At 38.5% G+C, this 24,226-nt stretch overlaps 1 protein-coding gene across 6 annotated transcripts in view; it reads right to left on the bottom strand.

The window, feature by feature from the left end:
- GABRB2 (gamma-aminobutyric acid type A receptor subunit beta2) overlaps positions 1-24,226 on the bottom strand; it is a 160,635-nt gene that overhangs the window by 15,928 nt on the left and 120,481 nt on the right. For 4 of the 6 annotated variants that reach the window (XM_072990290.2, XM_072990289.2, XM_078385834.1 and 1 more), the window contains 4 exons: positions 19,063-19,200; positions 17,298-17,450; positions 13,987-14,231; positions 7,581-7,691 (listed from right to left, as the gene is read on the bottom strand). In XM_072990290.2, the coding sequence (XP_072846391.1) occupies positions 7,581-7,691; positions 13,987-14,231; positions 17,298-17,450; positions 19,063-19,200 (647 nt within the window). The remainder of the gene's footprint in view (positions 1-7,580; positions 7,692-13,986; positions 14,232-17,297; positions 17,451-19,062; positions 19,201-24,226) is intronic. The other 2 variants (XM_078385837.1, XM_078385836.1) reach the window with 1 other exon arrangement.

Here is a 24,226-nt window from a genome sequence, read left to right as displayed (position 1 = left end):
CAATATAACTATGGTGGTTAATCCCAATGCTAACTGTAGTCCAACATCAGGGGACACCAAAGTTTCCTGTTCCTCTCTCTTCCCAACTCCAATATTACATGGTAAAGAGGCAACAAAATATTTCAAGTTCCTTGTATGCACAATGGAACTGGGAAGGAAACCCCAGCACAGGGACAGCACTGGTTAGAACCTATGAGCTACATTGTGGTAAAGTAGTTGCATTGACTGGTGATTATTGAAGTTTCTCTGTGCCCCCCTGCCATGCCCCATTCTGTGAGAATATATGCTAGGCTAGCTATTACAGTACCATGAGACAGGCTGCCTGGTGAGCAATAGGGATGTCCAAATACAAGAGGAATCAAAAAGCGATTTTGGTCTACCAAACATGTGCAGATCAGCTCATTTTACAATAGAGACCATATAATTTGGTTCCAGTAGTGCATTACATCGCTTTATGTTCCATACTTACATGATGAGTTATGCAGCTGAATGGCCTGAAATGCTATGTTTAAGCATTCTGTACACCACAGTTGCATTTAAACATACCATTAGAAGACCTTAATAAAAAAATAAAAAATACTTTCTGAGAAAGTTTCTATCATGACAAGAAATAATTATTTAGCACCATAGAAATACTTGATTTCAGGCTCCCAGATTATGTAAAGGGATTGTCATACCCCTTTAAGGAAGGAGAGGCTGCACATACTGTCACTAAAACAGTATTCAGAGACCATTGCTCTAGACAGAGAGTCCTGAGGAGCTAACGACCTTTTTTATGATGTCACCAGGAACAATGCTACAGATTATACGGGGAAGTTACCTTGTGACATTTTCTGTAACAGGCCACAGGCTTAGACTGCTGGTCTCTTTACCTCACATTACACTCACAGCAAATTCTTACATAATTTTAATGGAGAAATAGCAAACAATGCCTTTTACACTGATCGCTAGTTCACAAAAAAATTCTTACGAAACAGCAAACCAGAGACAGGAATAGAGGCTCTTTTCTGCGTCTGAAAGGTTATTTAAAGCAATATATGAATGCAAATGCAATATGAAATATAGGCAGTCATTTGTTGAAACACATTTGCCTGTGTTTTTTTTTTACAGCAAAAAATGAGAAAAATATTTTAATAGTATTCTTAATGTAGCTTAAGCATTTAAGTATGGAAGAAAGGCATCCACATGTAACTGTTTGGCACCCACAGAATATCCTAAGCAAAAGGAATAATTCTGGATAAGAAACATACTCTACTGGGTTTTCGGGCCATGAAGACATTATGTGTGATGATGTCCTGAGGTTCAGCTAGAACAGTGGTTCTTAACGTGGGTGATAATGCCCCCCAGGGGTGCGATTTCATTTTTCAGGGGGGCAGTAGAACGAAAAGGGGCAGTGTGGGGGCGCTGGAGCAGAAGGGGGTTGGTAGGGGGGCGCTGGAGCAAGCCAAACCTGTGAAGATGGCTACAGCCTTTTTACAGAGTGCATGAATATATATTTTCCTCCAATCTTAATTTAGTTTCAGAGTTTTTGTCTTGAAAGTTTTAGTTCCTGCATTGCAGTTTGTTTTTATGCCCCTTTTTATATTTCTTTTTGCGTCTTAAAATTTGCTTGCAACTAAATCATTTAAATGTTACTTTTGGGGGGCATTTCATTTTCTTGGAATTTAATTTTGTTTTCAGGGGTCATTGGATTTAAGTGTCATAAATAAATAAATAAATAAATAAATAAATAAATAAATAAATAAATAAATAAATAAATAAATAAATAAATAAATAAATATATCATCACCGTGGGGAGGGGGGCGATGATAACTTCCTCAATGGCTCAAGGGGGCGTTTCCTTCAAAAAGGTTAAGAACCACTGAGCTAGAAGGTGTGGAAGACCACTTCCAAAAGTGCTCATTTTTAACTTTTAAACTCTTTGCAGCCTGGGGCCATACTGTTCAAACAACAGTCTCTTCCCAATGATTCCTGTTCAGGTTCTCAGGCCATAATTTGAAACCCTGCTCCAAATAACCTTGAAATCTGCTGGGTGGTTAATTATTTGTAGGCCATATCTATGGTGGTCCCAGAAAGTTCTTCTTAGAAAGGCCACCTGGTGTTAATGCTGCTGACCTTTCTGTGCCAGAAAGAGATCTAGCATATTATTTATAATATTAAAGCTATATTTTAAATTTCCTGACTCTGTGAGGATCTGATACTATCTTCTGTTTTAAAGATGTTGCTTTTACTGATGCTTCTAATATATGATTTCAAGAAGTTATTAGTTTGACTGTGCACTTTCAACAACATAGTTCCCCTTCTTGTTGTATTGTTTATATTTGTTCCAGATTCTTTAATTGTTAGCTTTCCTTAAGCCTCTTTTAAGTAGCAGAAGAAACAGTTGCTAATGGACTGCTAAAAAAAGTCACTTTAATAAGTCTTCCCTTCTCTACAATTAACATTTCCCCCTGAACATGACATCATGATGTAACTAAGCATGCTTTTGGCCAACGCTTTCATTGATATCTCTGTATAGGGTGTTCATGTATCCAATTCTGCATAGGACAATCCTCTAAAAAAGATGAATAAAAAGCGAGAATATGAATATTCAATCAGAGATGACAGCAGACTGAATTCTAGGTTTACCAGTCATCTGATTAGAGTCTTCTTCACTTCAGTGAGATGTACTGCATCTCTGCTAAAATTATAATACCCAGAATCCTACAGGGAATTTATTTCTACTTAAGTGTAACTGCGTTAAACTGAGACAATAAATTGTAAGGCTGGCATGCAACCAGGAATATGAGTAGCAACTCATTCTTTAGTGGTACCGTGTTTTAAGCAATATCAGCATAAATCACCAGCATAATCTGGCCACTGTATTATAATTATATTATAACTTTCTTGAAGGACCCAAGGAGGCTTACATTTTTAAAAAAATCCAAATAAAACCACAGTAAACAGTATCAAATACGACATTTGGTTCCAATCATCAGCCTGGTTGCCGCGTTTCCATCTACAGTAACTTAGGATTTCAAACAACCTTCAAAGGCAGGCTTACCTAGACTGTGTTACTGTGATCCAAAAGGGCTGTAATCATCACAAGAGTCATTGTGGCGATATCAGATTTCTTCAGAAAAGGACATTGCTGGTGCACTAGCTTTGCTTTGGGCAAATACAGTCCTGGCCCTTTCTAAAACCAGAGGACTCAGGCTCGGTCCAGGAGTACACCCAAATTGTGAATTTAAATCTCATCCAGCTTAGGTTTCTGTGACCTGACATGTCTGGATTGAGTTATCAAGTTTAAATTTGTTCACCATTATCCAGTCCATTACTGACACTAGATACTGGAAGCTGACCGGTCTAGCCGAACCAACAGGGCCACACTCCCCATCCAGTTACTCACAAACGCCATCTACCAATCTGCCTTTACTCCATAACCAGGTCTAAAACCAGACTCAGATGAATTTAGAGAATCCATCTCATGCAGAAATCCATAGAGCCAAGAAAAGCTACCACGTGCTCTGATATACTAACCAAGAATGGGATACTGGGGACTAGCTGGTAATTAAGCAGTTCTATGGGATCCAAGGAGGTCCTATTCAGAAGCAGTTCTGCTATTGCCTCCTTTAGACACTTTGGAACCATGACTTCAAGCAAAGTGCCATTAACTCCCGTTTCCCACTTGGCCAGTCCCCCACCTCCTGCCAGCTGTTTTTTAAGCAGGAAGATAAAAGTTCCCACCTCTCTAAGGATCCTGTCTGCATCCTCAGGCTGTACAAACTTTTAAAAAAAACCCTATTATCACTGGGCAGTTGGGGCCAATATTACATCTGATGAGCCTGCAGCAAATACAGCATTTAAGTCAGAAAGGATCCAAGTTATTTAGTCTGCAAAGTGGTATTCAAATTGTCTGTTGTGGGCACAATATTTCTAGGTCTGTGAGTGCAAATGTGTACCAAACACAAGTTTCAGTCTGGATCAGTTCAGAGCCTGCCTGATTTAGCTAGGTTCTGAATTGAAATTCCAGTTCAGCAATTCATAATGTTGCACCCTTCTCTGTATATCACTGGAAATCAACACACAGCTATAACTTTGCCTCTGTTTTTCACAACTGTATGAAATTTTCAGAGAGTATAGTATACTCCTTAGCAGAAGCATTATATTAATTAAATGGGTACTTGTGGGTTGTACTATACACCTTTAAATTTAGGAAAAGTAGATACTGTATAATGTTTTCGGTAGAACAGTGTACATAAAGGGTGGTGGGGAGGAGAACCTCATTTGAACTTGAACATTTCATGGATCTGTTTGAATTAGCCAGATGCAATTCAAGATCTGATCACAGCACATACCAGAAGTCTTTCCTTCTCTGTGTTAAGAGAATGCTAGACAAATCCTGCCCTCTTTTGTCCTTTTCTTCCCCTTCTTAATATCCTCTTTTTTCCCCCTAGTGTCTAAGTGGTCAACCCTCCCCTCCTCCCCACTATTTCTTTGGCATCTGTAGTAAGTGCAGTAGCACTGAGCTTCAGTAATTCCATGTCCCTCTGGATTATTTTTGCTGTCCCAAGAGTGCAGAATGAATGCATTCAGCATGAATGAACAGGAAGCTGGAGACTGAGTACTGAAGAGATCAACATAGTTGTTTTTGCAGCTGCAGATATGAATTAGCAAATGAGGAGTCTCGAACTTTATTACAGTCTTCTCCTCTTTCCTCTCATTGCCTTCCCAGTGCAGTTTCCTTTCTGCTGCCTCTGCTCCCAACAGTGTTTGGGTTGTTAGGACTGGACTAGTGTAGCCCATAAAAGGGAGTCACAGACCTTCTTCAGCTCTGTTGGAAATCTATAACTGTAACTAAACCAACACACTGGCAAAGCAGTAAACTGAATCTGCTTTGAGGCCCTCCAATGCTTTCCTTCCTGCCTCCACTTCTTGCTAGGAAAAGGGGACGAAGCACCAGGCAGCAATTTCATGAGATAGTGGTACTTTGTTCATGTCCATGAGACACAGCTGAAAAGGTAGCAGGGGGAGATCTGAGACTTCTCTTAGAATGCACAGAATCAGAGATTTTAAAGTTATTTTTTAATAACTCGTGAGCAACCTTGGGTCTCCTAACTGGGAAAAAAGTGGCATCGAAATGTAAATCCTTCTTTGTTTTTTTAAAGGGGCCCTTATATGAGATATAATCCATCACCCTCACATGAAATCCATTCTGGAACAGATTTCACAGGTGAATGTGTATTTTTGGCTTGCAGATGTTTAGGATGTTCAATAATGAAATAAAGTCTCCCATCTTCCACAGCTGCTTATTCAAAACAATGGTAAGTCTCTCTATCTCAGTTCTGTGGTCAAAGTACTGTAGCTGCCAAATCTTTAAGGATGGAGCTGAATCTCAATACTGAATGTTCCAGAACAGCCTTTTCCTGTCTTGCGTTCTGATGGGTAATAGAAATTATCAGTTTGAGGATGCCACTTGGCTTTTCTGACTCTAGATCAGTGGTCCCCAACCTTGGGCCTCCAGATGTTCTTGGACTTCAACTCCCAGAAATCCTGGCCAGCAGAGGTGGTGGTGAAGGCTACTGGGAGTTGTAGTGCAAGAACATCTGGAGGCCCAAGGTTGGGGACCACTGCTCTAGATGACTTCTGTAACACAGATAACAGTGAGCAGAAATGTGCAGGGCACTCTTAGGCCACATTCAACATGGTCATTCAATATTTCTTATCGAAATTCATAGGTATTAGCCACGTAAGTACAGACTACTTCTGAGAGTGAATTAATATTTTCAGTCTTATCACATACTGTGAAGAAAAATTTTAAGTGCCAGAGGAAGTTACTACTACAGAAACGCCTGACAAAATGGCAGATCCTTGCTAAAAGCCATTGGTCTAATATACTGTGGTATAATATTTTGGGTAACTTAAAATTGTATGTAAATAGGCTTGAAATGGTGGTGGCGCTGTGGGCTAAACCGCAGAAGCCTCTGTGCTGCAGGGTCAGAAGACCAGCAGTCGTAAGATCGAATCCACGTGACGGAGAGAGCTCCCGTCGCTTGTCCCAGCTCCCGCCAACCTAGTGGTTCGAAAGCATGCAAATGCAAGTAGATAAATAGGGACCACCTTGGTGGGAAGGTAACAGCGTTCCGTGTCTCAGTTGCGCTGGCCATGTGACCACGGAAGATTGTCTTCGGACAAAAAAGCTCGCTCTATGGCTTGGAAATGGGGATGAGCACCGCCCCCTAGAGTCGAACACGACTGGACAAAAAATTGTCAAGGGGAACCTTTACCTTTACCTAGGCTTGAAATATAAGTAACAAAATAAAGCTTGCTATGGCACAAAAAACTGAAATTCTGCAACTTTTACACCCATAACACATGTATAAAATTTGCATTAAAAAGACAGTAGAGGATTGAGAGTTTCCTGGCAAAAGAGTCTGGGCTCTGTTCTTTCATGAATCACTGTTCAGCAAATCCTCGTCATTGTCACACACATATTTTTGTTAACATGGCTAATGATATATTATTTTTGCTGTCACTACTGCTCTAGCATCTTCATATAAAACAAGAACATATATGACACATTAAATAACAAAAAACAAGAGAGAAGAGGTGTTAGTGGCCCCAAAAGAGTAAATGAAAGGAGCACAGGATGTTCAATCTCTGATTAGTATAAGCCCAAAGAAGCTGTCCAGAAAAAAAAAATACAATGCTAGATATTCTTGATCCAGGACTACAAATGGCTGCATGGAAAACAAAGAGAAAACAGTCCTCACTGAAGGGAACTAGAGCTGCATATAATTCAGGAGCAAAGCAAATGCAAGATGGTATAGTATCAAAGCAGTGTGAAAAAATACATGGATGAAGATTTCAAGATGGCTTTCGTCATGTGTCTCTATTCATTAAAAAAAAAACACAACTGAATAAGTCAGCAACGGAAGAATAAAGCACAGGCTCAGAAAAACTGGAGACAGATTACACTAAACAAACTATTAGTTAAACACACACACACATACATGTACACACAGAGAGAGGGGTAAAAGAGAACAAGAGAGAGGGAGGGAGGGAGGGAGGGAGTTGGGTCAATACAGTTACACAACGACCAAATATACATTACAAAAGAACTGTTCAACCACAGACATGCCTCACAAATCTGTAAAAATATAATATAGACTAAACATATCTATATGGAGACATGTTCCCTATTGAAGGTTAGAAATAAGGTGTCATTATGACTCCATCCTAGTAATTTGGCAATTTGTTTCTCTGTTATACTGAAACAAAAGGAGGGTATATCTTGACAGAGAAAAATAATATGAAGAACTAAATGAACATGGGCTCACATTAACACAATAATGCTGACTTTCACAATATAATATGTGTGCGTTTGTATATCTCTCTGTATTTTTAAAAATTTTTTGCTCTTGTAAAAGAATTCAAAGTGGATTACAGCATAATGGAAGATGAAAATGCAGTGGATATTTTATCTTGGTTTTAGTCAAGCATTTCATATAGTACTATACAATATCTTATGACTAAAAGGCTAACATAAGATTTCTTGGAAAGTTAGTACAATCAAATGGATCAAAAACTGGCTATCTAACCGTATTAAGAGAGTAATCGTAACTGGCAGTCCATCTAGTTGGGGAGAGATTTCCAGTAGGATCCAGGGATCGCAATTCGGTCCCATTTTGTTTTATATCTTTATAAAAGATCTGGAAGACAAAGTAGAGAATACGCTACATAAGTCTTTTAGGTCCTACTAAGTAGGGTACGGTGAGCAGAACTAGAACTAACATATTAGATGTAAAATAACTCTAAATGCCTCAGAACTGGATGATAGATTTTACAGATTATTATTTCTGAATGAACACAGAGACAGGAGAAGAGAACAGAACATGAAGAGGATCAAGAGAAGAAAACAGAAGAGGGCTTTGCTAGACATGTTTGTGATCTCCTGTGCCATAAATCTTTTAGAAAGCACTGCTATAAAGAAAGGCAGGTAAGGCACCTTCTCATATGAAGGAGGACTACAAGAGATATGTATGTGGAGAGCTTGAGGAACATAAAGAGAACAAGAAACAATCTGACAGGCAGCTGCGGAAGAATTAAAGCCAAATGTACAATAATAAGTGCTGTTAAAGCGACACTAGAGAAGTACCTGTACAACGAAACAGAAACATGACATTTCTAAGCATAAACAAATGATCAGACAAAATAATGAATATAATAGTCAAATGAGCAAAGATGGTATTAAATAACCGTATGTTTGGAATCGGGCAGATAACAATTGGCATTCATAAAGAAAATCAATTGAGTTTTTTTCCCCACTGAAACAAGCATTGGATCAAAATTCAACATTTAAAATATAATTCATCTTAACTGATCTATAAATGTGTGTTTTCCAGGTAAATGGCTATGAAATTACCATATGGGCAAACCCTTATGTTATCATAAATGGATTAAGAACTTGAAAGGACAGCTAAATATATGAATAAAAAGCTCACAAACATACATCATGGAGACCATGAATGTAAAAAGGAGGACAAATCTCCAGGCAAAATAAAGTGCCCTCTGTTCCAGACATCCATTACTAAGAATTTGATAAAGAGTCAGCATTAAACATTCAGGTCAAAACCTACAAAGTGGAATACTGCAAGTCATAAGAGAGGGCAGCCAATTATTACGAAAGAAATGGGCCAGAATCCAGTAGACTCTGTATCTGAGGTCAGTAATCAGCCTTTTGGAGAGACTGCTTCCTACTTCTAAGCCTGCTAAAAAGGAAATAGCAGAAAATCACAAAAAATTAAGAACTAAAATAGCCTGAGAGAAATTATGGGTAGACACAAAAGTAGGTAAGTTTTCTAAAAATGTTTTAGGTCAAAAGCATATTTCTTTGTCATTTTAAAGACAAAGGGAATGCCCGCTAGGCCTTTGCTACTCTCGCACACTTTCTTGCTCACCACTATTTCACACATCCTTTTTTTGCTGAATGCAGGCCGGCCACAACTTGTTTTTCACCCAAAATTTGAAACTACGATTACAAATAGTTTTCAAACTTAGTTTAAGGCTAGGTCACTGTTTGATTTGACACAGAGGTACTATGCAGCATGGTTAGTATTTTTAAGCACTAATTATAACAACACAATAAATAACTGATCATTTTCTGCCTTTTTATGATGCTCAAAGTCTAACTGAGCAGTACCACTAGACAGAGGAATCAGGCACCTCAAGTGTCAAAATGTGGGTGTCATAAAAGCAGCAAATGGTCAGTTTGTTAAATTACAATTGCTTAACTTTACTGTCAGGGTGGTGAAAAATGTGCTTCCGGATGTTTCTGCCTCCAATGCAATAATAATTTAACTGGCATTGGGCCGCAGTCACTTTGAACCGAGTGTGTGTGTTCATATCCATCACCTGCTTCTTTGCCTTGGGCAGCAAAATGTCACGCCTAATGCTGAATGACAAATTCTCTCTAGAGATGGGACAAAGCTGACAGAAAAAGTACAAAGGTGAGGGGAATTACTTTTTTTAAAAAAATAGGGTTTTTTTGCTATTAGAGGGCATGAAGGAGCTTTCATTTTAATAATTTCTGAAAGTTAAATCCATTTGCCAATTTAAAATAACCCTATTTTAATGACTTTCACAAAAACCAATAAAATTTTCTATATACAAATTAGCCACTTTGGCCACATGTGGTCTTTAACACTGTAGTTCTTAGGATGTTGACAAACCTGAATAATAGTCCTTAGCTCCTCTGAGATCACTCACCCCTTGCTGTAAGGTTTATACTGGTGTTCAAGTTAATGTCCATATGATGGGCTACATTTTGAAACTACAATAGTTTTGATTTGCCAGAATATAAAGGAGATCTATATGCACTGGCAAGAGGGTCACATATATTTACAGAGTTTTCAGCAGTACCTCTCTGAGAAACAATGAGACAGACTGCTATTCCATGCTAAAAGCAAGTCAGTGAATGTAGGAGTAGCAGCAGTGCAAAGTGGAAAAAAAATCCCAGTTCTTCCTTGCCTGATTCCCTTAAGCTTAATTTATATGAAAAGGTCCACAAGATTACAGGAGCATCAGGGCTGTGTTGTTGGCTCCAGGCCTGAAGCTGATCCCCCATCTTTTAATGCACTGAATATACTATGAACATCTGCAGAAGGTAAGACAACTATGTGTAGTAGCTCAATGAGACATGTGGCCTGCCCAGAGGTGCATTCCTGCCATTGCTTTGATTATGTGGCCCCCCTCATGTGATTGATATGTGAAGGGGATTTCACACAGAGTTAAATGAAGCAATGGATTTATGACAATTTCTGGTTCTGCCTTTTAAACACATACACTCTGTAGGGCTGTCTTCCCACAGAACTCCATGTGTTCCTCACCAAAACGCTTGAAACAGAATTACATTATAACAGCATGTCTTGACGCCACAAACTGATGATGTCAATATATGTTCCAAAAGCCACAAATATAATTACCTAGAGAGTGAAAACTTTTTGTGGTGGACAGCATGTGCCTAGATTTATAGTTTCTGGTGTGCTGCTTTCTTCCCACTAACTCATTAGAGGAAAGGCAGCATATATATGTAACAAATACATAATAAAATACACACCACAGCTTCCAGACCCATGTAAAAATCAACCTCTGTATGAAAATGAAAAACAAAACAAAACAAAAACCCAACAATTTGAAGCAAATCTTTACAACGAAGGCTCTTGCTTCCCACATAAAGCTTAGCCAGTATCATTCAGACACTGAAATCTTATAATTATGGTTCAAGCTGTGAAAAACCAACCACTGTAGAATCCATTGTTTTATTGGTATTCCTCCCTCCACATGCATTCTTAACAATTTTTTATTATTTTAAATGGTTATTTAAAAAAAAAAACACCTTATTTCTGCAAGTACTAGTATTCAGGCTGCAACCAGAATTCCTCCGGCTTCCTCTTCCTTTCATTTTACTTATCTTCAACTCTTATACTCTCTTTCCCCACCCCATCAAAGCAGCCCAAAGTTCACAAAAACCTCCTCTTCTAAGAGCACAGAAGTCCAAAAAATAAATTCTCCCCTCTGTCTGTGAGGGTGTAATGAAAGAGCAAATTTAACATTAGTTCTCTCCCTATTCATTGTTAAGAAAACTGAAAAATCTTCTTGTTTCTTAAAGATTCCATGATGCCCTGGAAAATTATTCTCATCATAGTAAGGAAGGTTAAGTAAAAATCTGTCATGGGAAACACCATCTCCTGGAGGCGTCCTTACTAAAGAGGAATGGAAATCTCTCAGTAGCCCACTGAGATGCTGGCTGTTTCTTCTTAAGCAGTGAAGAAGGAATCCTTGTGCACAGTAAAACAAAATCTAATTCCCTCCACAATTTCTGTTTGCCTAAAGTACTAAAAAGCCAGCTGCACTAGTTCTGAGCATCAATTAGGACATACTATTAGTGCCTCTTCAGTGTCCCCCAGACCCACTGTCATAGAGTCTGGCCAACTTTTCAGGAGAACAGTTTTTACCGGAAGCCTAGAATAATATGCCTGTTCAGAGGCGAATAGTTCAGGTCCTCAGTTCAATAAAATAGTAGTTTAGCTAATCCCTTCTGATTTATCATTAGCTTGAAGTCACAATAAAGGGGATGCTAAAAACACCTAGGAAAAGGGCTATAATGATACAATGGAGGGATACTAAGGGAAGAGTTACAATGAAAGCATTGCCCATAGCACAGTATTTGTGATTGGGGAAAAAAGAGGAAAATCAACACATTTTGTCAAAAACATGGAATCATTACTTTTTTTAAAAAAAATTGTGGCAAGCATGCCACATATTCATATATTGTAAATGGAAGTAGTCAGATAAAACAACAGCTTGATGTGGTCTAAAAGAACATATGCAATTCTGAATGTAGTGCAATTGTTGTTGTGTTAATGAAAGTCTGTGTGTAAAGCCTAACTAAGCTACATATTTATGGATTTGAATATCAACCCTGCTGGACCTAAAGGAACTTATTTCTTAGTAATTATTCACTAGATTATGCTCAAAGTATTGAAAATTTTATTGGTTTCAAGACTGAATGAGATAAATAATATGGGCAGAATATCCTCTTTGGAATGTGCAACTCAGCTAAACTCAAGTGGTAATATTCATATTGAATTCTCCCTAACTCAAGCAGAATTCAATGCTCATTAAAACTGGAAGCGAATTGCCCTGAATTTGTTGGGACTTACATTTCTAAGGAAAGATGATTAGGGTTTGCCTGCACTAGCAGCTTCATTTTACTTGATTGTATATTGGTTTTACCCATAGTTATGGACATTCTTTTATTGTCACAAAATTCTAAGGAAGCAGAGTACAGTATTGCTTAAACTTCCATGCCACTATAGTCTTCTTTCTTTCTCACACAGAATGTTTTGAGTCTAATATGAACAGAAGTAAGATAAAACCAATGTGATCATGATCTTAACAGTTTATCCTGCCTTTATGTAGTTTATTTTAATGCATTTGCAACCCCCAGACAAGTAAAATTACCACAGCACCAGTGTAAATAACCTGGAGATGGGCAAATAAAAATTCCAGAGCTGTGTGAGCTCAATGTATTTCTGGTGTGCCACTCTTTAATTTTCAGCATCTGAGAAAATGCTGCCATGGAGTTTGAACTTCTTTTTGTGCATAATTTTTCTTTTCTGTATGTACCATTTTACAGAAATGTATAATTAAACACATTCATTATGTAGTTCTGTGAAATTAAACTACATATCTGAAATAACCATATTCCAAAATTTATATATTACCTAGACAGTGTATACCCTGTCTAGTTTATATAACTTAAACCATTTTCTGATGTTACAAAGCTTCATATAGCTCTCTAGTACTGTACTTCCCATTTTATCCATCATTTTGGGTTGGTCTTCTGAGAAGGTGAAAGATGAGAGTAAGCCCTTATATGAAGCAGTTCTGTCAGCAGAAGTAGGAGTGGCAATCCCCCCCCCCCATCACCATAAGAGTTCACATTCTGTTGGGGAGAGCTGGAAAACACTATGGAACACATATACAGGTGATGGAGGCAGCTACTAGGGGTGAGAGAATGCCCCACTGCAGGTGTGGATGAGTATCTGAGGGAAACATGTTAGCAGAATTGCCCCATCCCATTTCTGCTGATACTGAATGCTGACTGAGTGAATGAATATGACTTGAAAATGAAGCTTCAGAAAATCCCAAGAAAAGTCAGATTATGTTTTTGATGTATTAAAAGTGTCTCTCAAGTTTATTCTTTTAATCAAATAAGTGTGCAGATAAGTATTCTGCTGTAATTTATTTCCTGCATTAGATTTGGGTACCTTCACTCCTGGTTGTGTTCGAAAAACTAGGATGTTGGCTCCTCTTACCCTAAAAACCACAGTTTATCCATGACAAAAAATAATTTCCTCTGGCTTGTCGTATTTAACTGGTTTACACAGAAGCTAGAGAGTCAGGGCATTTCAGAAGAACAGTGGTTTCCAATCTTGAGTAACCCAGCTCAACATCAGTAACATCAGTAACAGCTGATGGTGAAGGCTTCTGGGAATTTCAGTCTGAAAACACCTGTGAAAAGCCAGGTTGGGAACCACTACCCTAGAAGATTCCATAATGTACCCTACTTCTGGCCTATTTAGTGTCTTTAGGCTGCAATCTTCTACCCAATTATCTAGGATTCAGCCCCAATATACTTAATATACATATTTCTTTGAATATCTCCATAAGACTGATAGGTGAGTATCAGCCATAGCATATTTTTTGCCTCACAGAATAGGATTAACTCTCTTCTTCCATTAGACTATACTAATATACATCCTAAGTGCTGGGTTTACTGAGAATGTACAAAACGGTTTTAAGACTCTGTGTTGAAAACCAAGATGAAACTAGACTTGTAGAGAAGAGGAAATGGATGTTAAGATTCTGTTTGGAAGGAAGGAATGATCTAAGGCTGCAACTGTGGACTGCTATATACATATATATCTCATTTCAATTTACCTTATTGACGTCCATTCGTAATTTCTCATTGTTAGCACTTGCAGCTTTTTCTGCTGCTTTCTTCTGACGTTGTGGTCCCCTACCAAAAAAGATGTAGTTGACCAATGCATACTCCAGTAGGGCCATAAACACGAAGACGAAACATCCCATCAGATACATGTCAATGGCTTTCACATAGGGAATTTTGGGCAGTGTTTCTCGGAGATGGGTGTTGATGGTTGTCATAGTGAGCACCGTTGTAATCCCTAGAAAAAGTATCACAAATTCCAATTTAGTGTGTTCCCTCTGAAATATGGCTACTACATGCCAATGTTTAAAGAGGAGCACTGCTCAGAGTACAATAATTTATTGATTTTGGAGGATGAGAGAGGCATTTAGACGAGGCATTGTTCACACATTTTCATAGCCTCTTTGCTTTTCTGTGACACTGTTAAGAACATTACTACCTATGGAAATCAAGTACTGTGTTCTCCCGAAAATAAGACAGGGTCTTATATAAATTTTTTGCTCCAAAAAACATATTAGGGCTTATTTTCAGGGGATGTTTTATTTTTTTCATGTATAACTATCTACATCTATTCAAATACAGTGATGTAATCTGGTTGCTGCACAATGGTGGAAGGTGGGGTTTCACTTAGCTGGGGCCTATTTTTGGGATAGGGCTTATATTACGAGCATCCTGAAAAATCAGACCAGGGCTTATTTTTAGGTTAGGTCTTATTTTGGGGGAAACATGGTAATTGTGATGATCTTTTCATTTGCTTAACTGTATTAACTCCCAATAATGAATAAATGGTGCAGGCAGGATCCAGACTACACTCTTCCTCATTGTGCTGTTTTTACTTGAAAGTCTCTTATGCGTTGCCTTGTGGTATGAATTTTTGAGATTAATTTTTAGGAGCACCTTGCCTGGAGACGTGAATTGGAGTCTAAGAGATCACTAGAACTTGAATTAAGGCGATAGTGTACAATACACTCAATCTGTTTTATAGCAATGCTTCTTCTGGAAACCAACTTTGGTTTACTCTCTATTTGTATTTGTACTTTTAGACTGAAGGCAAGATTCAAGGTGAAAGGAACTTGATAGCTCATTACTGGGAACTGACTTCAAATGAACAGCCACGCCAGCAACAATAACAACAACAAAAACCCTGTTGCTTCTAGTCACTAACAGTGACTTTGAACAAATGTCCAAAAATGGACACAATCAGGGGTGTTTGTGCAATTCTGTGCTGATTATGGGGCAGAACAAGGAACCACTGCTCACTCCTGATGTGAAGCTATATCACAACACATTATTTGTATCACATTTGGTATTCACAGAGTTGAAAACCGCATAGGGTTAGTGATTTGAACTAAGGAAATAGAAAGTAAACCAGTAGACTGAGCTGCTGAGGCTAAAGAAAAAAAGTGAGTGATATCTTAACTTCTCCAGTAAAGTCCAAGATCTCATCTGGAGACCCTAATCCCTAAGGTGCTGGGGAGACCTCAGATTGTGCTATGTCTCTCCACCTGGAATTTTTTTTGCATTCGGGAATATTCTCTTTTTCTCTCCCTCACATAGTTTACTAAATTTATTCCAATTATGTCATAGGGTCCCTTCCAACTCTGCAATTCTAAGATGATGATGATGATTGCTTTTTGTATTTCCCCCTATTCATGGTTGCTTTTAAAATCAAAGATCTGGAAAAGCACAAACAACATGAATGACCTGGGAATAAAGCAGTGGGAATTTCTCCTAAATGACAGGAGGCAGGTTGACCCTTAGGTATATGCCCTTTATTTAGGTATTAACGGGCTCAGAGAGCTTCCAAACACACACCTAGTTTTTTTTTAAGTTATTGATACTGTACTAAGCGACTTAAGAGGACCTTATCTTAACTCAGGCTATTTAAGAATGCAGTGGGACAGTTAGTTTCTAGCTTTTTCTTGGCCAACAGAAAGCTATATCCTGCTTGCTGCACTTCTGAATCACACTGATCTCACGGATCAAACACAGCAGGTCTGGATTAGACCACAGTTGATATCAGCAGTATCTTGTTCTAGACAGTTTCAGGATAGATACCCTGTTTCCCTGAACATAATCCCTAGTATGATTTTTCAGGATGCTCGTAATATAAGCCCTACCCCAAATATAAGCCCTAGTCAAGTGAAATCCCGCCCTCCACCACTGTGCAGCAACCAGACAAATGTAGATTGTTGTACATGAAAAATAATTCCCTGAAAATAAGCCCTACTGCTTTTTAGGAGCAAAAATTAATATAAGACCCTGCCTTATTTTTGGGGAAACACAACAGTAAGACTGTGTGGCTGAAGACACTGGAGGTTCTTATCTGTGTAGCCAAGAGTTATTACTCCAAGATAAAATCCTTAGATCAGAGCCTTAGTGTTGTAAAGAAGCACACTGGCAAATGCTATGTTAGCAGGCTTTACCTTTTATTTGGAGAACAGAAACGGCACTAAACAGAAGGAGCCTTATTCCAACTAAGTAGAGTTCCAGTTCACCTAATTTTTACCTAAGAAAATCCCATTATTTAACACATTAGGAGTGAGGTACATAGGAGGCTGCCATATACCATATGAGCCATGCAGTCTTCCTTGCTCAGGAATGTCTCCTGATTGGCAGCAGTTCTCCAGAGTTAAGACAGGTGAGTTTCTTTGCCCTAGCAGCATAAACGAGAAATTGGAGCTGTGATTTTTTCCCCCCCATGTCAAGCAAAATACTTCACCCACACCCCTTCCCACAGTTTAGCTGGGGGAATCATGGGACAATCAAACTAAATACAATTATTCTATTGTGGGGAAAATAAAATGCAATAAATCATGGCACTGATCAAGACTAATATGAAGTAGTACAGCTCCTATTTAGCTAACTAACTACTCAATAGATGAAATTGCTTAGGTTTTAGGCGATTGATACTTCATCAGGTGCTATAAATGCAACTTTAATGAACAGTTGTTGTTGTTTAGTTGTTAACTCATGTCAGACTCTTTGTGACCCCATGGACCAGAGAATGCCAGGCCCTCCTGTCTTCCACTGCCTCTCAGATTTTGGTCAAATTTAATGAACAGTACACAAGCCCAACGCACACAAAAAAAACTCACAGAGAGGCCACTTGAGATGAAATACTTACACATTTTGCTTTTGCCACTAGACATAACATAGAAGAAACTCTCTTATAACTCTGCATAATGTTTATTAAATTAGTCTAACAGGAAGTGTTCCGTGGCATATAAATATATAAGACTGTACAAGGGATGAAAATGTGTACACTTAGCACATTCAATATTAATGGAACAAGAAAGCCTACCTAAAGCCACTCTTGCAGCTGAGGCATCATAATTAATCCAGAATGAAACCCAGGAAAGAATTGTGATCAGAATGGAGGGCATATAAGTCTGCAGAATGAAGTAGCCAATATTCCTCTTAAGTTTAAAACTGAGGGACAGCCTTGGGTAGGAGCCTGGAATAAAAAGAGCATTTTAAATAGGCATTTATTGAGTTCTGCAACCTGAAAATAAAACCTATTAGTTTACAGTGAATAGTGACTAGCTCTTTATTCTAATTGAACATGCCTGGAATAAATGTAAATACATATGAAATAATCATATGTTTTTTTTAAAAAAAACCTTCATAAACACTTCTAGCTTCTCTTGTTTTGTGCCCATGCAAACATTTCAAAGGGCTCTTTTGTAATATTCATATATAAATATAATGAAGCTCCAACACTTATGCATGTTCTGACAAGCGAAAAGTTCTTTATGCAAGTCGAGATAGACTTTGCAAGATTCCAGCCCTTCACCCAAAAATGTCAAGGTGCGAAACTGGCTCTCTCTTTAATGGCTACATAATTTTAATTATTCCAAGCAACAAATGTCATGTTTGACGTTATGTTGCACTATCCACCTTAATGGTTAAACACGATTTACAACAGCATTGGTTTCTTGGTCTTGATACTTTGAGATGATGAAACCATCAAAAGTGCATGTGAAAGCTAAAAGAAGCCTCTGTGCAATCCTCTTGTAGGGGGGGGGGGGGAAAGAAGGTTTAAAACCAGACCAGGGAGAACCGACTGGAAATGTCTGGGAAGTAAAAATGCACCACCTTTTAAAGCAGTTCTGAGTTCCATTGGGAAACATTGAAACCTCTCCCATGCAAGGAGGGCAGTGCTAACCATTCTGCTTCCACTCTGGTCTCTGATGCCTAACAAAAATCCAAAAAAAGAGGACAGTTTCTCTTTCTACAGAAATCTATAACACGCGCACACACACACAAACACACAAAAAAATTAATGAACCTGGTCAGACTTAATAGACAGTCTGGAAGGCTGCTTCCCCACCGTCAGTTACATAAAGTAATCTCTTGTTCTGTTGAGGACTGCTTGTTTGCTAAAACCAAAAATAGCCCCATTGAACTAGGATTAGAAGTCTGTGCAACAGAAGGGGGGGGGCAGCTAATTATCATCCCCTGGGGTGCCATTACACAGCATCAGGAAGGGTCTGTGTATGTTTCAGCAATTTAAGTGGGTGGAAAAAGTTGATTGCTTTGCTGCTTGGCATTGAGAGCAGAGGCCGAATTCAATTTAAGTCCCGAACAGAGTAAACTCACAGAAATTAGTGAGACTTGCTAGGTGACATTAATTCAGCCCTATTTCGTTTCAATGCGTCTCTACTGTCTGGGACTAAGGCTACATTCAGCATAGATTTGCTGCATACTACACTGGCTCAGGCTTACCATTCATGAGCTGTTGTTATTGCCATCAATATACATCACAGACAAATACAAATGTATTTGCTATTCATGCAACAAACTCCTGTGCATATTCATTTAGAAGCAGATCCTACTGTGCTCGGTGAGGTTAACTCCTAGGTGGATGCGCATAGGACTGCAGCGCTTTAGTACACCTACCACTGCATAGTTATTTTAAGAGACTGGCTGATCCAAAGCTCCTTTAAAAGCCTTCCATGCTTTATGCAACTCATGCAGTTAACCACTGGGTCATACAACACATAGCATATGTTTAGCTTGTCAGTGGACAAATGGAAGCACTCCCTTTGTAGTTCCCCATCACAAACCTGTAGAGAAAACAACTTTCTTGGTGATAAGCTTGTATTCTACAATGGAAAACTGTGGAAGTTCAATCTTTGTCACTCCTGTAACTGCATTATCACCCCCACGCCAGTAAAATTCAATGTCATCTGTTGTGTAGCCATCTGCAAGAAACAAGGAGGAAAGCTTTAGGATATGGGGCACTTGTAGTATCACACTGGTTTCAAGACAGGTTCAGGTATAATGACTTGGAACTTTTGTAAATATTTACCTAAAATAAAAAGGAATTCAATCACAGTTATGTACTATGCTAGCCCAGTGTGTTTCAACTGGGTTAACTGAGTTTAGGGCAAAAGTGAAATTCAATCTATCCAGCAATAAAATAGGGGAAACAAGTTAACGGGAAACAGAAAGGGCCCTTTTTGTTGCAGGATGTGCTATTTCTTCCCCTAACAGATTGAAATATACCTAATAATCTGCAATCTAATCTGTCAATGCTCGCTAGAACTGGACAGAGAAGAGTCCTCTTGTATACCATAGCTCCTTGCATACTGAGGGTGCTGGAGAAATTAACAAAAGAACTTCAATCAAATAAATATAACTATGTGACAGGTGATCCCGAGGTAAAACAGCTGGACAAAAATTTCCACTGCATCAGTGCTGCATTTTTTTGTCATCCACAATGTAAAGGAGCCGCTCCTAACTCCTCCCACCCAAATATGGCCATGATGACTGGGAATGGGAATTAGTGTGCAATGCTCATTATTTACACTGAGGAAGGGCTGGTGTGACAACTTAAAAACTAAAATTACTTTTTCCAAACAAGTGTTATTCTTCCATAGAAATTCTTAGGAAGACATTCATTAATATGAGAACAATTGATGATAGGTCTGTTCGGTTGCTAATAAGATGCTTCCTCTCATTTCTCTGAAAATGTTGAGGTGGCATTTCTTTCTTCAAGCCCATCTTTCCAGCAGCTACAGTGTTCACCAAAGGTACTTGTCTCTACACCTCACCACTGATAGAGATATAATCATCAGAACACAGCATAGCCTCAGTCACCAAGCTATCACCCTCTTCGGAAATGAAAGCTAGTACTTCAATGGAAAAGGAGTTTCTTTCCTATACCTTAGTGATTGTACCATCAAAAACCATGAAACAGAACACACAAAATGACCAGTGACAATTGAGGGAAACATCAAAGTCTTTGCAAGTACATAGTGTTTGTTGCAGAAAATCAGATCCATAAACTGCATTGTGATAGTTTTAGCTAACCAGACCCAAAAGGATCCTGCTTAGCTAAAGATAAAGTATGGAAATCGTTTGTACTAATTCCTCCACAATCCAACAAACACACTAAGGAAACAATCACAGGTGCATTGAAATCTCGGTATCAGACACAGCTCTTTACATCTACATTTAGCAAGTAAACAAATGACCGAGAAACAGGATCCCCTTTACATTTCTGTACGTTTTGCAGTTCTCTTTTGATCACTAGTACTGATTCCATACTGAAGCCAAACCTCAGAAAGATTTATGCATTCTGTCTCATGAGCAGCTATTAGTCTCTCTGGAAACATTTTTTTTTAAAAAAAAAACAAACTACACAACTCAGACAAGTAATTATTTGCAGAATATGGAATAAAGAGGGTAAATCAGGAAGGAAACAAGATGCTGTCCTTGAACGTTGTTTCCCCTCTGTTGCTTATAGCATTGCTCTCTGCTTCCACCGGAAAAAAAAGAGGTCATCAACATGTTGTTTCCTACTGAGTTAACCATATGATTGCTCTTAAAGAGAAGCTAAAAAACACTGTTGGGTGATCCGATCCTTTTATTTTGGTCCAGCTTGAAGGTATACAGAACATGGACATTTTCAAGTTTTTACAGTATTTTTTTTCTAGCAGGATTTTCTTTTGCGTTCTGCGTAACTGCACATGCATTTTGACTTTGGAAACATGGAAGTAACATACAGGGAAACAAACATTAAGACTCCTATGTACAAAACTAGTTCCACTGAAATCAGTCAGTGTGCCCTCACTAGCAGTTCATCAACACCATCACACCAATGAATTTCTACACCACCGGGAGCACAGAGTTGCCTTTGATGGTGCACAGGGATTGGGGCGGAAACAGAGAACTGAACACATACAAACCCACTTCCTAGTTCTGCTGAATAAAAGAGGCATGTCAGCAGAACAGAGCATATATGAACATGCATGGATACTACCAGAGCATTTGTCTCAAAGGAGCAATTCTCTACTGTCTATTTGAGCTCACTTCTCCACTGGGAAACCCCTCTCCCCCAGCAATAATATGAAAGATTATTTAATACTCGCAATTTTCATCTGAACAAAATTCACTGAATGATTCATTCATTTCTTAAGGATTAACTGGGTCATTATATTTAATCCTTCCTTAAACTGGTGGACATGTGTTCTGCTTGAATGCAACATTTCCACTGGATTTGTGCTGCATTCTGTTTACTTGCTTCTTAAAGGATTGAATAACATAAAATGCAGTGGAGGGAAGAAAAACTTTGCTGATTTAAATAGCCCTAACCTGCTTTTTTGGTACTCTCAGATGGCAATATAGATTGAGAACAGTATTAAACATCACTGTGGAGGAATTACCAAAGGCAACAATGCTCTGTTATGCTGCCATCTCCTGCAGGACCCAAAAGTGAGACAAGAAGATGCATAATCTTGCTGTTCCAGCACTAGACAAATCCTAGATAATTAAGCTTCTGATGCTTGTACTGCACAATCCTTGCTGACTGAAAGAAGTGGCTTCCCAAGCTGTCATGTTTCCAGAGCTTGGAATGTTAGGCTTAAAAATTAATTCACCAGTGTTAAAGATTAGGGATTGGAAGACTGGTTTTTTATGGTTACAGTTTAAACCCAAAACTTTGAATGAGTACAGTGGTGCCTCGCTTAACAACGATAATCTGTTCCAGGAAAATCACCGTTAAGCCAAAACATCATAAAGCAAAATAAAAAACCCCATTGAAACGCATTGAAACCCATTCAATGCGTTCCAATGGGGTAAAAACTCACCGTCCAGTGAAGATCCTCCATACAGCGGCCATTTTCACTGCCTGTATAGCGAGAAATCCATCCCTAAGCACAGCGGGGAGCCATTTTAAGCACCCGGTGGCCATTTTGAAAACCCGACAATCAGCTGTTTTTGATCGTCGTAAAGCGAAAATCGGTTCCCAAAGCAGGGAACTGATCGTCGCTAAGCGAAATTCCCCCATTTAGACCATTGTTTTGCGATCACAATTGCGATCACAAAAAGATCGTCATAAAGTGGATTCGTCGTAATGCGGGTGTGGCGTTCAGCTCTGCTCTCACCTGTCCGTCATAGCTGGGCAGGGGAACCTCAGCCAATGAGAGGACGGAGGGTGGTGCAGAAATGGGAGGAGCTGGGTTATATAAGGTGTGTGTGATGTGTGAGAGGAGATCAGATTGAGATTGAGAGATGAGTGAGGGAAAAAGTCTGTGTGAGCTAGTGTCTTATAAACAGTGATTGACAACTTGATTTTATACATGTGATTTACTCCTTTTATTTTTGTGTAATCAATAAACATTTTTATTTGTTTGAAAGAAACACTTGTCCTTTTGATTTTAAGGATAGGTTGGTGGCAGCAGTTTTGGTGAGAGGTAGTGAGCACTCTTGGAGGCGTGAGCTATTAGAGGCTTGAGGGTGGCCTGCTACAACGGGGCAATCGTTAAGCGAGGCACCACTGTATTTTAACTTACTTACTTAATTATTTATTACTTTTCTCCTTAAAAAGGACCCAACGTGGCTTACATAATTAAAATACAATATTTAAGAGCGAAAAACCAATAAGTATACAAATATTAAACAGAATCAAACAAATATTATATTAAAAATGGTAAATAAAACACAATCACAAATATACATTTAGAACAACAGAGTACAACAATAAATTTAACCTTCTCAGACCTCTAGTCATTAAAGAAAAGTCTACCTGAAGAGAAAGGTCTTTGTCTGCTTGTGGAAGGACAACAAAGACTGTACAGTTTGTAAGTTAAAGTTCTGCAACACTCATTGAGATTTCCAGAGAATAATATGTGGAATGTTCCCACCAACCCCTTACTGCATGTGTGTTACTGGTTCTTTCAAAACTGTAAAAAGTTAACCCCACCCCCTTTTGGTTTTTTGTTATAGGTAGACTACTATAAATCCCATAACACAGTTGTTCTCTGGAGATGGTGGAGCTATTGTGAATGTAAACTGTCAAGTTGGGAAGAACCCTTTGTGATCCCTAAAACCTGGGATCCTTATAGGAAAAGGAATCCTTACACCTCCAGGGGATTCACTGTATAAAGCCAATAATTTCTTTGATCACTTTCAAAAGTACTTATTTAGGAGAACGTTGTAAAAGCTACTCTTAGAGTCTTAAGGAAAAGTTCCTCAGCTTTTACCTACAGAGGATTAAGTTGGGATATTTGTATGGCTCCTTAAGAAAACATTTCCAAAGAAGTTGGAGATAAAACAAATTTCAAATATTTGTGCTAATAACCTTAAAGATTAGTAGTACCCTATGCCAGAAGGCTAATAGAAAAGCAACCACTCTAATGTCTACAGACATAGTTGTGCTTAGAAGAGGAGTCATGTGAATAATTGAAGCTTACTTCTCCACTTGAGATTAGACATGTTTTTCTTGTAAATGAAAACTTCTAAAAACATTTCTCTAACTAAATTATATATGAGACCAGGAGCAAGTAATTTTCTATAGTGTGAATCTCCTATGGAGGTGCTAGGTGTGGTAGAAGATTGGTTGCTGTGACGTGTACACTCAGGGATAGCTCATTACACGTTTTGTTAAAATATTATTTTAAAGAAATGTTATTTAAGGTGTCATGTTTTACAAAGTAAAAAAAAGGAGCAAAATTTAACATTAGTGCATTAAAATCACAGAATAATTGAGTTGGAAGAGGTCTATAAGGCCATCAAGTTCAACCCCCTGCTCAATGCAGGAATTCATATTAAAGCAGATTTGACAGATGGTTGTCCATTTCGTTCTTGAATGCCTCCAGCATTGGAGCACTCATCATCTCCCAATGTCCCATTGTTGTACTGTTCTAACAGTTAGGAAGTTTTTCCTGTTATTCAGCCTAAATCTGGCTTCCTGTAGCTTGAACCCACTATTACGTGTTCTGCATT

The sequence above is a fragment of the Pogona vitticeps genome, chromosome 2 (assembly GCF_051106095.1).
Source record: "Pogona vitticeps strain Pit_001003342236 chromosome 2, PviZW2.1, whole genome shotgun sequence".
Taxonomy (NCBI): Eukaryota; Metazoa; Chordata; class Lepidosauria; order Squamata; family Agamidae; genus Pogona; species Pogona vitticeps.
The sequence above is the reverse complement of the archived record's forward strand: the minus strand, read 5'-3'. Positions and strand labels throughout refer to the sequence as shown.